The sequence below is a fragment of the Cinclus cinclus genome, chromosome Z, assembly GCF_963662255.1.
Source record: "Cinclus cinclus chromosome Z, bCinCin1.1, whole genome shotgun sequence".
Lineage (NCBI taxonomy): Eukaryota > Metazoa > Chordata > Aves > Passeriformes > Cinclidae > Cinclus > Cinclus cinclus.
Window position 1 is genome coordinate 37,801,640 of NC_085084.1, and position 17,082 is coordinate 37,818,721.

General features: G+C 38.5%; 1 protein-coding gene across 1 annotated transcript in view; it reads right to left on the minus strand.

Moving 5' to 3' along the window:
- BDP1 (B double prime 1, subunit of RNA polymerase III transcription initiation factor IIIB) overlaps window positions 1-17,082 on the minus strand; it is a 53,114-nt gene that overhangs the window by 34,555 nt on the left and 1,477 nt on the right. Inside the window, exons 2-13 of the mRNA XM_062512803.1 lie at window positions 13,134-13,686; window positions 12,356-12,462; window positions 11,328-11,387; window positions 10,844-10,984; window positions 9,831-9,964; window positions 8,780-8,874; window positions 8,148-8,202; window positions 7,340-7,480; window positions 5,486-5,758; window positions 4,988-5,159; window positions 3,828-3,987; window positions 1,351-1,427 (exon numbers count right to left, since the gene is read on the minus strand). Coding sequence (XP_062368787.1) covers window positions 1,351-1,427; window positions 3,828-3,987; window positions 4,988-5,159; window positions 5,486-5,758; window positions 7,340-7,480; window positions 8,148-8,202; window positions 8,780-8,874; window positions 9,831-9,964; window positions 10,844-10,984; window positions 11,328-11,387; window positions 12,356-12,462; window positions 13,134-13,686 — 1,968 coding nt within the window. The remainder of the gene's footprint in view (window positions 1-1,350; window positions 1,428-3,827; window positions 3,988-4,987; window positions 5,160-5,485; window positions 5,759-7,339; window positions 7,481-8,147; window positions 8,203-8,779; window positions 8,875-9,830; window positions 9,965-10,843; window positions 10,985-11,327; window positions 11,388-12,355; window positions 12,463-13,133; window positions 13,687-17,082) is intronic.

The following is a 17,082-nucleotide window of genomic DNA, read 5'->3' on the forward strand; positions in this document are numbered from 1 at the left end:
AAAGATAAGTGGTTTACATTATTATCAAAGAGAAACTAGAAGCCTTATATGGCTCGAGATGTACTTCAAGAGCATCACAGACTGCATGGGTCAAGCATCATGGACTGCATGGACACTGCATGCATCAAGACAATAAACAGAAAAAAAAAAACCTATTACATCTTTCAGATATTAAAAGACATGCTACAAAGTTATGAAAAAAGCACCAAATAAACCTTAACAACTTTGCTGGCTTTCTGTGGAATCTAATTCAAAATACTTGAAGGAACTATCTTCTGCTGTTAAGTAAATAGGAATATTTCTTCTAGGGATTCGCAATTCATGTTAGCATGATTAATTTTATATAGAAACAATATAAATCTGTCCTATATACAATGTTTTGCATCCACTTTCAGAGCTATCTCAGTCACAGAAAACCAAACTTTTTTTCAAATACCTTGTCCTACTGCCAACATCCACATTTTACTGAAGAATGGGGTATGTACATCATTCTCTGTGTCCTTAACCATTGCAATGGCATGTCCTGGGATTCACACTGACACAGCCCTACATCTTATCAATAATATTCAGATTGGGAACTACTAACTTTTCTTATATTCTCCCTAGAACAAGACAAATAAAACTTTGACAGTCTTTATCATAAGAGTGATCTGCCCCTCAAAAAGGGAAAGACAGAAGTATGAAAATCAACTTAGTATTATCTAGTACCCTATCTCTAAACCACCTTTAAAAAACTGTATTATAAAATAAGAAGCCAATGATCATGCAAAAATGAAAATCTTAGGCACAGACTTCTTACATTTCTCAATGTAAGAAACAGCCACCAAAATTAACTTCATGAAGGAGTATACATAAGATAGAGACATTTTGGGAGTATTTTTATCTTAGAAGCTTGCACCAAGTTCTAAAGAGGAACAGTTTCCAAGTAAGAATTAAGAAATACAGCATACACATGATGAGTACAGCTAATAAGTTCTGATGGACAACTATGAATGTCAAAGAATTCAGTGAGGCCCTTCTATTGAAAAAACAAAAATCAAATTTCACAGACAAGCTTTAACATCAATATGGCAGAATTTCTTCATTCTCTTGCTCTTGCTGGCTGTAGAAAGACTGGGGTTTTTTTCTCAAAGTTCAGCTAAGTCTTTCTCCATATTTGTATCTACTATTTAGATCTTAGCTATTGCACAGCTACTCAGTAATCAAAAAGCTCCACTGAATATGGAAAACAAGATATCACTATCTCCTGACTGGTTCAACAACCCACAATGGTCAATTGGAATTATATGCAAATTGAGTAGATACAGTTCTAGTTCAAGTGCCACTGCAAAGTAAAATAATCCCACTTACATTATTTCAGACTGTGAACCACTTTCTGATGCACTCTGCTTTCCACCTGTTTTTTGTGAGCGATGTGTATCTTCATTCTGAGGAAGAAAATAAATGTTGTAGAAAAGAAATAATAAACTTCTTTTGATATTTTCCTCTAACATAAAGAAAAGCAGAAACAAGATTGCCACAATGATTGGGAGTGGAAGGATCCGCTAAGGTCTTGTAGTCCAACACCCCTGAATAAGTGTAGTGGGTTAACCTGCGTCACATGCCAGGCACCCATCAAAGCTGCTCACTCCCTACAGCTGGACAGAGGAAAAAAAATTTAATGCAGGGTTCATGGCTAGAGATAACGACCAGGTGAGAGATCACTTACTAAATACCATCAGAGGCAAAACAGGGTCAACTTAGAAATACAAATGAATTTATTACTAACAAAATCAGAGCAGGATAATGAAAAGTAAAATAAATCCTTAAGAGTACCTTCCCCACACCTCTCCCTCCTACACCAGCAGTGCAAGGAGCCAGGGAATGGGGATTATGGTCAGTTCATCCAAGGCTGCTCCCACTGCTCAGGGGAGAGGAGTTGTTCTCCTGCTGCACCCTGGGGTCCCTCCCACAGGAGACAGTTCTCCATGAGCTTCTCTGATGTGGCTCCATCTCATGGGCACCTCAAACTGCTGTGGTGTGGATCACTCTTCCAGAGGGTCCAGTCCTCCAAGGACAGGCTGCTCCAGCCTGGGAGCAGGGCCTCTCTCTCCATGGGTCTCCCGCAGGGTCACAGCCTCCTCCAGGAATCCACCTGCTCCAGCATGGGGCTCTTCCACAGGGTGCAGATGGATCTCTGCATCCCGTGTGGATCCCCATGGGCTGTGGGTGGATCTCTGCATCCCCTGTGGATCCCCATGGGCTGCAGGGGCACAGCTGCTTCACCACACCCTGTCTGCACCATGGGCGGCAGAAGAATCTTGGTTCCAGTGCCTGGAGCATTTCCTGCTCCTTATTCTCCACTGACTTTAGTGTTTGCAGAGTTGTTCTTCTCACATGTTCTCACTCTGCTCTTCTCGGATGACAGTTACAACTCTGCAACCCCATTTTGTTTAGAATTCTTCTTAAATCTGTTATCACAGAGGTGTTACCATCATTTTATAATGGCCAAGCCTTGGCCAGCAGCACATCCATCTTTGGAGCCATCAGGGATTGGCTCTGCTGGGCATGGAAGAAGCTTACAGAAGCTTCTCACAGAGGCCAACCCTCTAGCCCCTTGTTACCAAAACCAGACCACACAAAACCAATACATCAAGCCACCTGGAGCTGGCTGCCCAACACTGTGTCCAGACAGCTTCTGAATCTTGCCAAGGATGGAGACTCCACAGTCTCCCTGGGCAGCCTGTGCCAGTGCTTGGTAACCCTTGCAGTGAAACAGGATTTCCTGGTGCTCAGAGGGAACCTCCTGTCTTGCACTGTTTGCCCATTGCCTCTTGTCCTGTCACTGGGCACCCCTGGAAAGAGCTTGGCTCTGTCCTGTTTGCACCCTTCCCTTGGGTTTTTGTGGAACTGTTCTAGAGATCCCTGAGCCTTCTCTCCGGGTTGAATAGCTCCTGCTCCTTCTGCTTTTTGTCATAGGAGAGATGCTTCCAGCCCTTTAGCATCTGTGTGACCCTTTGAGGGGCTGTGTCCAGGTGTCTGCTACCAGGGAGCCAGGGAGCCCAGAACTGGTCAGTCCTCCACGTGTGGCTTCATCAGTGCTGAACAAGGGGCAAGAATCACCTCCCTTGGCCTGCTGGCAACGCTTCTCCTGCTGCTGCCCAGGTCACTGTTAGCTGTTGGTGCAGCCACAGCACCTTCCTGGCTCATGCTCAACTCAGAGATGACCAGACAGCCAGGTTGCATGCACTGGTGCCTTGGGTTGTTCCCCCCCTGGTGCAAGGTCTTGGCATCTTCCCTTGCTGAACTTCCTGAGGTTCCTGTCAGCCCGTTTCTCCAGCCTCTGCAGGTCCCTCTGGAGGCCTGTATAACCTTTGGGTGTCGTAGCAATTCCTTCTAGATTTGCCTAATCTGTAAGCTTGCTGACAGCCCAGTATCTAGATCATTCACAGAGCAGCACAAACAACCCAACACGTGTTCCACTCAAATAGGTTTTGAACACTGTGCCAGTAAGCATATGCCAGCAAAATGCTGCTCCAAGCCTAGCTGCTCATATTGCAGTCCTTCACTTTTGAATAATTAAACTGTTTAGCGGTTTAAATTTTCTGTGAGCTAAGTCAGACATGCACAGTATACTCTCTGAATACATTTAGGTTAACAGACAGCCCATTAAAACCAGGAGAATTGACAGAATTTCAGTTTTGGTAATGTTCTTAGGCCCGTTGATTGTTTTCCACCTGGTGGTGAAAACATCACAAAAACAACCAAAAAATGGCTTTGATTTACAAACCACTTTTAATGAGCAAGAGCAAGATCTTGAGAAGAACTACATAAAAAAATAATAGTACCTTTGATTCTGTAGTTCCTACAGCTTGTGTTTCCTTGGTTCTAATATTTGAAACTGGTAACTCTGGAATCTGGCTTTCCTGTGATGTATTATCTCTAATATCTCTGGTTCTCAAATTAGCAGGTTCTACTCCTAGTATAACATCACTGCTGTCTTCAAGGCTGAAATAAATAAAAGCATACAGGAACAATAGTGTACTTGTAGAAGAACAGCTATTTTTGCTCACAGATAGAGGAAATTGCACTGAAAAACAATGCAATTTTGACACTAAATGACTACCTGTATTTCAGAGAATCTCATGAATTGTTAGTAATATTTGCAGACTATGAGTTTTAAAACAACTTTTGTACTTTTGCACTGCAATTATGATGTTAAAATCTCATCTGGTGATTCTAGACTGATTGCTTTTATGAAAATAAATTTTAACATGAACAATTGTATGTAATGTTTTTTTCTCTGATCTTTTGTAACAATCCAGCTTGAGAAAGGCAAATAACTGTCCCTTCATTTATTTCTAATGAACTATTAAAGAAGATTTAAGTTTCTGGGAATCTGTATAAAATTATAACAAAAAATTATGATACAACTAAATACAACAAATTAACACACAAAATTCTGAAGCAGTATCACAATGAATTTTTAGATTTATCACTTTCACTTATAACATGTTTAATAAACAGGTATAATACACTTTCTCTTTAGAAAATGTATTCCCAAAACTGAAACCAAAAGTTTGCCTTTCACCCAAATTCCGCTTGAATAAAATCTAAGCAACATTCCTTTTCCAAGAGAATAATTATATTACCGATAAGAATTCCAAGCATATATTAACTCAACTTACCAACATTATCAAGCAGTGCTTCAAGAGAAATATTAGAAGTTAGGGCAAACAATGGTCTTTCTAAACACCCTTAAAAAATTAAATAACTTTTGAAAGTGACTTTAGTAATTATGTACATGACTTTGCAAGGGCAGCTCATTAGGGCAGAGAATATTTTGAGGATGCAAATTATATACAGCTTACTAAATCCCAGGACAGTTCTCAGAAACCTGCACATTCTGTGGCAGTTAAATGGTGCTAATCATGAAAAAATAAAATCACTATTAAAACTTTAAACTACTTTTTTTTGTTTTGCTTAAGTTTTCCATTATAAACATTACCTGCATAAATTGACAGCACCTTCTCTTTCCATTTGGTTATTCACTGGTGAACAGGACTCTGCTCTCTCTTCCTCTGTTACAGCAGTTTCACTTTGTTTTCCTTCAACAGCACAATCAACTTCTTCTCCACATGTAGTATGACCATCACTGGTTGCATGTATCACTTCTTTCCCTGATAATTAATAAGAATTAAATCACTTTGGACATTCTGGGAAACATCTTAGAATTCCAGTAACCAAATCCTAGCTACAGTGGAGAAGAATTTAATAATAAAGTCGCATTTGAAAAAATCTAAGTATTAAGAGAACTGTTCCCATCTAAAACAAAGTATGTTTAGATTTAAAATGAAAGCTGATTTTAAAAGGCATTGTTCAACAACATCCTGCAAGGCAGATCAGCAATATAAATCAAAGATTAAATCCTGACTTTTAAGTTTGCAATGACTTTTATATAAAACTTCTATTTAAACATTTGAAAGTGAGCATTTTTGCCTCTTACTTTTATTAGAGGACTTCCCTTCTTCAGCAGTTTTTGAAGGAATGGGCATTTCTTCTGGAATATTATCCATTTCCTGTACAAGATCATCCTTCCTCTTCCTCTTTCTCTTCTTTTTTGCTAATGCTGGGTCCAATGCAGCCTGTTCAGAAATGCCCAAAGATTCCTCATTTTCTTTCTCAGCTGTCACACCATCTGCTTCTGTTTCTGCATCAGAAATTCCAGCTTCCTGAAGTTCATCTTGACCATTAGCAGCTTCTGTGCTGGCAGCTTTTGCTATTGAGACAACACAGTTCTTGGTAAATGGACTGGTGGAGTAGTAGGAACCACAAACAGCAAAGGCAGCTCTACTAAACACATTTGTGTATTCATGTGTCACCGCCAATACACTGCCAGGTGTATGAGTAGGACTGGGGAACATGAGTCACTGACTTGCCAGAAAAGCTCCAGCAATGGATTCACTTCAGCATTTAACACAAAACACATTCTGTACATTGGACAACACTTCACAGAGGGAAAGTCAATATGGGATGTAAAGCAAATCTAATAAATGCTACTGTGCCTGTGCTTTTTCGCAGTTAATACAGTCACATTTGCATTTAGGGAACAAAAAAAAGCAATACTACTCCTATAAAGAATTTTTGTATGTCTGTAGAAATAGGCCATGATGGCTACAGAATGTAAGCCACACAAAAGCAATTTTTCATCAAGAAATGTATAAGAGTTGATCATTCTAGCTTACATAAGAAAGCTGAAATATTATCTATCTAAAAGTTTACAAGTTATTTTCTGGGTTTAATGAGTTTCTCAAATTTTTCTCCCCCCTGTTTTAAAGGCATTTTGTCTCAATCCTGTATTTAACCACCAAGAACCTTTCCATTTTATTCATCTGAAATGAACTTGTTTCCCTGTAAATTAAGAAGTCCAAAACGCAAAAGAAGTAGAAAAGCATATTCACATTGTTTTACACAGGACATAATCTTTAGTCTACCACTAAAATGTAGCAATAAGATTTCTCTATATGGTTTTAATTCCTAATACATGGGATATTTTACTTAATCAAATCCAAAACCAAGGCTACAGAAAAGCAGCAACTACTTCAATTTTAAGAAGCAAAAACTTCTTGCACTACTTCCTAGCTAGCATCCCCTTTAAAAGATGTTCACCTGTTTGTTTCACAATACCACTTACAAAAGGAAGGGTTCTTGTGGCACAAACACGAATTAGCAAGAAATGTATGAAATGGGTGCCAGTATAACTGTTTTTAAAAAAAACCCCCTCTTTTTAAAGCGCATCTGTCAATGGTCCTTTCCCAGGTACTGAGGTAGTAAGACACAGTGGTGATCAAGAGAAATTAAACGCAATCTTTATTTTGAAGAGACCAGAAAGATAAAACAACTTTTACATGATTCTCAGAAAAGAATCATACTCCTCAGACTCAGGAAGTTAAACTACTATTAAAGGAGAAACAGAACTCTTAAAATATGAGGATTTTAAATGCAAGAAAACTTTCAACACAGAAGAGTTTGCCAAAAATATGATTTTGGCCCAAAAATTCTACAAGTGAATTGATTAGCAACTCATGGAGATACTTACCAACTGGTACATTAAAATATCGGTGCTTCAGATAGAGCACCATTTTCACTGTGGCATCACATTTCTGCTCTGTTACTTATTATTACCATCCTGCAAATCAATAAACTACACTTGAAAAAGTTAACACTATGAAGCTAAGATTTTCTTGTCCTGTTCACAACAGGGAAGGAAAATGTAAAACCCTATGTGATTTCTTGTCTGCTAGCAACACATTACTGACCACTACTCTGTAATGCCATCTCAAGCACTCTTTCAAAGTACCTTTTGACTTCTGTGGCCTTGAAGACTTTATTTCTTTTGGCTTCTGGTTTTTAACGGTCTTTTGCTTCCTCTTTCCCTCATCTGCTAAAACCTTCTCAAGCAGCTGGGCAAAGAACTCAAAATCAAAGGGTCGTTTTTCTTCTACCAGATTAAAGCAAAAAAAGAGAACCAATTTCAAAGTTGATTATTTTTTTGAGTTTCATCTTTGTAAAATAATCAGTGATACACAATATAATATTAAAAAGCAAAGTTTATACACATTTAAACAGAGAGTTCTTGGAAGTATTTTCTGCATCACCTGAGCAGGGGCTGAAGTTGACATAAAGTTGAAGTTGACTAGATTATGGCAGTTTGGTTTTAAAAAACAAGTTATAAAACTAAGTAGTTCAGAAAACTTAAGAACTGACAAATACATAAACTGTACCATAGTACTAAACAATGTATTAATATGCTGCTGTAGGACATATGTACCTCATTCAACTAGCAAACAAAGTCTTTAAGGGGTCTCAACATAGTTTACAATAAATAACTGCGCTAGAAATTTCCATGAATAAGAATTATCTTCAACTGAATATATGAAAGAATGTTTATATTATAGCAGACATCTAGAATGGACAGAAAACAAACCTAAAGATCGTTATTGTGAACTATGCTTGTTATGAAAACGTAGGATTCCACGGCTTCTGAATTCATCTATGAGCAAAAACTTTCTTCTGAGTAATTCGGACAAAGCAAAGCACAGAAATTACCGTGAAAATAGATGGCTACCATTTAGTGACTCATTATAGGGTAGGGAATATTTACTTACTGAAAGCTTTGTCTATTCTCCATCCATTAGCTTTTTCCTCACGTTTGAACTTGTTCTAAAAGCAAATGCAGAGTTGTGTTTATCATTAAGTAAGAAATCCAGCAATATGTTGCACAAAATGGCAGCTCAAGCTAAGCCTTCAGTGTAACAAACCAACTAAAGTTGAAATTCACATGCAAATCCACAGAACACAAGTTTGTAGTTAATTTTTAAATATTAAATCTGTCACTATAGCTATCACCAGCTACACTTTTATTATTTTCTACATATTGTCCTGATTTTTAATCTGAACAAGATTTGAAATATCAAAGACTTTCCCAGGTGTGTACAACAAAAGAGATAACACAGAAGCCCCTAACCAAACGGCCATTTAGGCGTATCAGCATTCTTCAACTAGAACAGTCTGTTTAAGTGTGCTACATTTACTAGATACATTCATTGAAATCCAACCAGCATTTTCATGTTTCAGACACTTACAACCTCTTGAAACAGGTATCAGAAAACAAGCACTACTGTGGAGAAAATTCACACCAAAATTATCAACTCTAATAGAGGAAGCACAGGAGTGCAAGTAAGAAAAAGAAAAGTAAAACCAAATGTTCAGTTTCCTTATTGAGTGCTTTAATTTTTACCTTAATTTCTGCTCTGGCTCTGTGAGGAAACAGCCGTCCAATCAAGGAGAAGTCTGTTCCTACCATACTGATAGCTAAAAAGAACATGTCTGTTTCTAAAACGGAAAAGAAAGAAAAAATTACACACACTTAAATATTTACTAAAACATCCTTCTTGCTATCAGAAATAAGAACACCTTGCCACCTTAATGTGGTATCAGTAACTTTGAGGTTGTCTCTGTAGCTGCAAGTCCAGGTGAGTATATATGGAGTATGTTTGTTATTTTACCTAGGCCCCTCTATTAACATTTGATGAATCAACTATCAACAGAAAGAACTATCTAATCTATTAGAAAACTGCAGAATGTGAAGGGTGCTTTCTAAAGCTAGTAAATCAAAGCTAACCAACCCCAAATTGTCCATGTCAATTTTTATTATGAACACAAATAGAAATCATAAAAATATCATGTAAGTCTACTGTCTCCATTATTAACAGGAAAAGAGTGCATTCCAAAGAGAGTACAGTGAATTCTGAAGCTAATTTCATACATATTCCATCTATACCAGTAAAAATTAATTTCCAACTGTAAAAAGTCTTGCACAGTGTTGTAAGCCTAGAAGTAATAGCCAATTCACAGCAGGAGTAATGAAGAACCCAGTGCAGCCACTCATAAGAACACAGCTGTCCAATTGCACTGGCATCAGTCCATACAGAGGTACCTTACACAATATATCCCTGCCCATGCTGGAAGAACCTAGTTTAAATACCATATGGATCTCAAGCACCTGTAAACAGAATCCAAAATCATGGTCTTGATAAAGCAGACTAGCCTTTCCTCAGCATCTAAACATCCATGGAGGAAAAAAACACAGGTAGCCTACATATTAAAAGGCACTGCATTTTTAAAAAATGCCAGTTTTCACAGTAAATACCACATCTCTGCCTGTTGTACAAGTGTGGAAAGTTGAGATCCATTTACTCCACTGGGGACGAAAACTGTCAAGTATAAAGCACAGGTGAAAACTAGGACTTTTCTGCAGACTCAAAACTTGAAACCAAAAATATACTCACCTTTATTTGACCATGGTTTTGTGTAAAAACTTTTCCTGAAGCTAGAATATGTAGTTGTAGAGCCACGCTCAAAGATGGGATCATTTTCCTCTACAACACATGGACCTTTTGTTCTTAGAACTTCCACAGTTAAGCTGGGAAAGAAAACACACAAGAAGACTAACCACAAAATATTGCTAAGAAAACACACAGTAGATGTTTATAGCATAGCTATTCAAGTTTTTTTCCACAAGTGAGCATTTCTACTATGTAATAATTTTAATAATTACACTAGCATGTACTTTAATGGGAGAATGCAGCAAGAAAACACTACCCTATTTACCCTGTTAGTAAATTTGCCTTTTCTGTTTTATAAGGTGCAATGCAGACAGACATAATTAAGTATCTTAAAGAACCCCAACTTTTTAATATTTAAGAAATATATTTCGTAAAACCATGAGAACCTCTCGATATCCTTCCACATTACTTTCAATTTTTTTTTTACCAGACCCTCTTTATCCTTAAATTTTGGCATAAATCTCATTTTAATATCTTTGTGGAACCCATAAATTTAATAATCTACTTTTTCAATGCCATATTCTAAGCAAAGTTACTGAAAACACTGGCAGAAGAATAAAGCAGCAACAGGCAAGACACAAAGTTGGAGCAAATTGTACTGCTAACCAAAATAACAGTAAGCAGATACATGTTAACTGTGAGAAGAAAAAAAGTCAGCTGAACAGAAGACATTTGGAAGTTTGACAAATCTTCAGTGTTCATTCACAGTAATAAAATATGTAATCTTCCTCTCTGCCTCCTTCCCCAAAAACATTTCTCATAAAGTATGCCACTACAGAGATGCAGATTACTGATGCTCCTATTTTGCCACATCTTTGCACTGTTTCCTAAGTCAGTGTAGCTCAGCTCCCAAACATGAATACACTCATACTCGTCCCAGTGCAAAGCATTCCTCTGTTTACAAACTGACCCACGGTGCAGTACAGACCACACGAGTCAGGCACAGAATTTGTCACCTTTCTTCATCCAGAATGATTGAACCATCTTCTGCTACTTTCACACGAGGAACGAGAAGTGGGCCATCCTGACTCTCTTCCCCATTCTCTTCTTCTTCCTCCTCATCTTCTTCATGATCAGGAGTACTTTTCTCTTCTTGTCTAAATTTTAAAGACAGCAAGGAGAAATACTGGGTGTTTTGAATTGCTGCTCAGTATGTCAGACATTCAACAATTTGATGAACCACCTAGCAAAGCAACAAATCAAGAAACACGTGATCTATGAAACCTGCTTTTCCTTATACTGTAAAATGAAAATATGCAAAACTTAATGTTGAAAGTGAGATGTTTCTTAACCACCCTTCCTGCCCAAATTACATTTTTTATAAATTAGGCTATGATATTGAAACAGTAAAGACATATAACTACACTGTAAGCATTATCACAGAAATGCAGGATTTTTTACCAGAAAACTTTTTGACTATACTTCACCATCAAGACTTACTCTTTCATTTGACTCAGTGCAGAATTTTTTTCTGTTCTCTTTTCTTCTACCAATGAAGACCTAGAATGTCATGAAAAGTTAGAGATGATTGTTTGTACAGATACATTTCTGCTTTCTTCCAAGAAACTGGCTTTTAGCGGACAATGGACAAAAAACCACAAAGGGTTTTTTTACAATTCTTTGTATCACATCTGGATTGAACTGCATAATCACCAATGTTTAGTAAATGTTGCTCTTTTTTTGTACGAGCAAGGACAAAAAACAGTATTTCAAGCAGAAATTCACTGTTAGAATACAGGGAATATAAGAGCATCTTGCTTTTTACATCCTTAGGGACTATTCAGTGCATAAGAAAAAATAAGGGAAGTGATAAATAAAACACACAGGCACACAAACATTAACAAGCAGATGACAACATATACTACCAGAAAAACTCATCTACTACTGAAAAAAACAGGACTTGGATAACTGTACTTCTATTCATGGGATTACTTTTCATAGTTGCAGGGAAGAGGCCCTGCTCTGCTCTGTCTGTGGCAGCCAGTGCAGCCTGCTGCACTGGTGCTCCCTGTGTGCATCTTAGCTTTGCTACTGGTGAAACATGGCAGTGGAGCAGCAGCAGCAGCTACCCTCAAGGGTCTTGCAGTGCATTTTGCACTTCAACACCTAGGAGGAGAAATGCTTAGCTTCCTGAGTCCATTGTGTCTAGGGGGCAATTATAACATCTCTAACAGCCACAACTAAAAATTTCACAGCAAGCAGTTGGAAAAAAAAAATCTACTATTCTGTATTTCTGTAGAGATAAATCAACACTAGGGACAATTTCATGTTTGTGTATTTCAACAAGTACACTAAGCTCCATTCTCACTTCTGTACTAGAATTAAGCAGATGTGAAAACTAGAAGCTAGTCTAGAAGCTTTTATTACCATTGCAACAATACTGTATCTGTACTAATACTCCATATTTAAGTATTATAGAGGTTGCAAAGTAATTTAATCTAAGGAGAGAGAAAAAAAGTCATACTTACTTCATAGGATTGTTTTCTGGCAGATAGTATATTAAGTCTCTCATGGTCATTTTAGAACGATCTGGTGGAGAACGTCCTTCGATTACTGGAGGCCTGTGTTTCAACTTCTTCCATACAAACCAAAATGAAACAAAAGAAAACAACAAACACTTAGATTTACCCTAAAAGTATTTAACATTTCACAAATTATTATTACTTTTATTTCTTTATAAAGTACCCATTCATGGAATTTTGCTGTTCACACATGCACACACATACCACTCCCAAGAACCAAAACAGGATTATCTTAAAAGTGTCCCTTTCCCAGAGAGGGCATTACAGACTGTTAATCCACTTACCCTTTCAGAAGCATTCAATACCTGGCATAAATAAATTAAAAGTTATTCAAAATTACAGAACTTTGACAATGGTCAACTTGAAAAAATATGAGACATCCTAAATCCAAGCTTTTTGCAGCACACTTCCCTGTTGTATTACAAACCATGAAGCTTTCAGAATTATGTTGACTATAATACCAGGTAGCACATCAAAAAGACTTGTGGTCTAGTCAAATAAAAAGATAGGCAATTCCTTGTAAAATCTGTATTATTAGGGAACATAGTGCTGCTACTTCTTATAAGCAGAATACACACAGAGAGTTATGAGTTATGACAGACTACTAGCAGTAAGTAGCTGGCAAATACCAGAAAATACAACAGCAATGAGATAATGTATGCAGGGTGAATCACAGGATGTCCTGCCCTTCACAGATAAGCACTGCTCAAAAGAGAGGCCTTACCATCCGCTCCTTCTTCAGCTCTTCTTTAAGCATTTCTCTTAATTTCCGAGCTTTGAGAATCCTTTCCCGGTCAGAATATGTTCGTTTGACTTTCTCAGGAGAAGGCTTCACAGGTAGCTTTTCCTCCTGCGTTTGTGATCTTTCCTGTGTTGGTCTCTCCTTTAGAGGAGAGGGTACATTCTTCTGCAAGCTATCATCATTTTTTGGAGCAGCTACACCAACAGTTTGCTCTTTGTTAACAGATTTTTTTAGCGGCGAAAACTGTGGCACTTGTGGCACAGGTGTTTTCTTCTCAGGAAGCATGGGAGACTTTACAGAGCTTTCAACATTACTCTTTTCTGATGGGGAGGGATCATTCTGAAGTGAGGCACTGCCATCAGAAGCCTGTGATGTTTGCCTCTGTGGTTTTGGTGCAGAACGCTGAGCAGACGATGGTCCAGCTCTGGGTTTGACAAGATTTGGCATGGTGGAGATACGTTTTCTTCTCTGGGTAGGCATCTCTGCAGATTTACCAGCTTCCCCAGCGCTGCTTGTATTATTTGCCTTATCATCACTGGAAAATTTAAGAGAGTATTCTGAAGGTCTTTACAGTGACAGATTTGTTACTTTTACTTTCAAGATGTGTTTATGGGCCAATCAGTATAAACACTAGGCTACGGGAAAGCAGTTATACACAAGAAGCCATGCTCCGACCAACTTGTAGCTGGTACTTCCTCATAAAATAATCAACTTTAAGAAGTGGTGTATTATTTTCTAATACTAATCACTGATCAACAGACTATAACAGTAACACATCCCCACACCCCAACTCTTTTTTTGGAAGGCTCTCTCCTTTCAGCTGAAAATACCAGTATCATAAAGCTTCATAAAAAATTACCCACATAAAAAATTACCCACATAACACAGGTGACATATTAAAAACACTTTAACAAAGCTGTATGTAACAGTGGGGTTTGATAACTTTTATTACAATAAAAGTGAACATTCCTCTTACACATTTGCAAGTAGATGATACATAAACTATGGCTTCCAGAAAAACTTCAGTAGTCAAACTGCTGTTCACACTTAACACATCAATAACTCTTAGCTTCCTCCGGAAAACTTTATATATAAGTACTTTTTCTATCACTTATGCAGAAATAATTTTCAAAGTACAAGTAAAATTGCCAACCATTATGATCATCCAAGTCTGCTGACTCCACCAGTGTTCAGCTTCATGGCTGTTGCTCATAGCAAGACCGCAGTATAATTATAACTGAGTCATAAAGAGAGTTTTTTTAATTTTATGCTGGAACTATGCCCTGTTTCTGTACGTAAGGACAACCACACCCGTGGTTCTCTTTTTAAAAATGGTCAGAAGTAAATACTTTCCAAGACATATAGAAAAGGTATAAATATACAGTGAAACTTTTCCAGATTTTCTCCAGCTACTGTCTGTGATTCAGGCAAATGCTGCAGACTATGCGTTTGCATTTTGCAGCCTCTGTTAAATGGCTAAATCAATTTATCCCACACTGTGAGTTCATACATGTTTTTAGTACAGAACAGCCCTGGGCAAAGAGTTGAGAGGGCTTATTACATGGTAACTATTTATGGGTTTTGAACAAGATCCTTGCAAATTCCACTCAACACTCACTGTACTTTGTACAGCAGGAGACAACAGAAAGTAATTCTTCATTCACCTTCTCCATACCACCTGTGTTATGTGGAGTTTTTAATCAGCATGCAACACTGGATTTCTGAACAGTTAAATACAATTTAAGAGAAGGCATATTAAAAATGAGAATTATCTTACACTTATAAAATTTTCACTTCCCTGATAAGTAAAAAAACTTGTTCAGTATATAAAAAACAAAACAATGTAAAGTGACTCGTATTACAGACACAGACTTGAGCAGCTGTGAGTGAAGCGATCAGTGTCTGCCCCTCCACTTCCCCTCATGAAGAAGTTTTAGACTGCAGTGAGGTCTCCCCTCAGTCTCCTCCAGGCTGAACAGACCAAATGATCTCAGCCACTCCTCGTACAGCTTCCTCTCAAAGCCCTTCACCATCTATGTTGCCCCCCTTTGGATGCTCCCTAACAGCTCAATGTCTTTCTTATTCTGGGACATTCAGACCTGCCCCCAGCACTCAGGTGAGGCTGACCCAGTGCAGATCAGAGTGGGACAGTCCCACTCCTTGCCTGGCTGTGATGCTGTGCCTGATGCCCCCCAGGCCAGGGCTGGCCCTCCTGGCTGCCAGGGCACTGCTGACTCACGTTTGACTTGCCATTGACCAAGACCGCCTGGTCCTTTCCCCCCAGTCTCTAGTTTCCTAGTCTGTCCATACACCCAGGGTTGCCCCACCCCAGCTGCAGAATCTGGCACTGTACTGTTTTGAACTTCATATGCCTTCATAATATTTCCCCAGCCCTCCAATTTGTTGAGGTCTCTCTGCAGGGCCTCCCTGTCCTCGACGGAGTCAACAGGTTCTCCCATTTTGTATCATCTGCAAACTTACTTAATATACCTTTGAATCCTGGGTCCAGGTCATTTATGAAGATGCTGAAGAGCACAGGGCTGAGGATGGAGCCCTGTGGAACTCCACCAACAACAGATCACTAGTTGATGTCAACCATTCACTGTAACCCTCTGTGCTTGATCTGTGAGCCAGTTGCTCACCCATCCCATGATGTGTTTAATCAGGTGTGTGCTAGATGTTTTGTCCAGAAGGAAGGATACTGTGAGAGCCAGTCTCAAAAGTTCTACTGAAATCCAAAAAGGCTATATGAACTGGCTTCCTTTGGTCAGCTAGGTGGGCTACCCTGTCAGAAGTTATAAGGCAAAGGCCTATTTTTAGGCCCTGAGAATAGATCAGAGTGCCTTTCAGAGTTGCACCAATATCTAGTTTTGAAACTTAAAATTATATTACACTGATACATTGTTATATATATCACTTATATATAACCAACTGTTAAATTACAAACACAAAAGTCTTTAACAAATCTTTTGAAACAGCAACAGTAGCATCTAAGTGAAAAACAGTAAAATTTTCTTCATTAAAAAAAATCAGCAAAAGATCCAGTAAGGTGATACCTGTAACATAAAAATTTTGTAAATACAACTTGAAAGAACGACATCCTTGAAGCACAATGCAAAACAAGCAAAGATGCTAGATACAAGCTGAATAAAAGGCAGCATGGCTTTCCTAAAGACATGCCAAGCCAACTAGTCTGAGACCTGAATTTCCAGCCACCAAAACAGAAGAGTCTAACACTGTTTCACCATACTATCATAAGGGACAAGCTTCAACTAAAACAACAGAGGTATTTATGGAAGACTCAAACCCAGTTGTACAAAAGAAGTGTGAATGTTATTCTGAGGAACAATTATCAGACTGAGGAAATGTCCTAAAACATTGATCTGCACTGCCTTTGGTGGGGACAGAGTTAACTTCCTTCACAGTAGCTCACATAGTGATGTTTCAGATTTGTGAAACAATAGCACTGATGGCACACCCACATATCAGTTTCCAGCTAATGCTGAGCAATGATTATGCAGCACCAGGGTCTTTTCTCACACTGGGGATGGGCAAGAAGCTGGGAGGGGATGCAACCAGGACAGCTGATCTGAAATGAATGATAAATGTTGTGATCCCACAACATGTGGCATCATGCTCCTCAGTAAAGGCAGAGGAAGAAGGAAAGGACGTTTGGAGTCATGGTGTTTGTCTTCCCAAGTAACTGTTACGAATGATGGATCCTGTTGTGGTGGCTAAACAGCAGTACTGCACAGGCCTGAGCAAGTCTCACAGACTGAATTATCACTTGATCCCACATAATCCGTGAGAATGCTACCAGCTCTTCATGACAACAGAGTCCTGCAATGGTGAAAAACAGCTTGTTTCCCTGGGGAAGAATTCTACAAATTAGGACTGTTTCTTGCACCTTGACTGTTTCGGAAATTCCCAA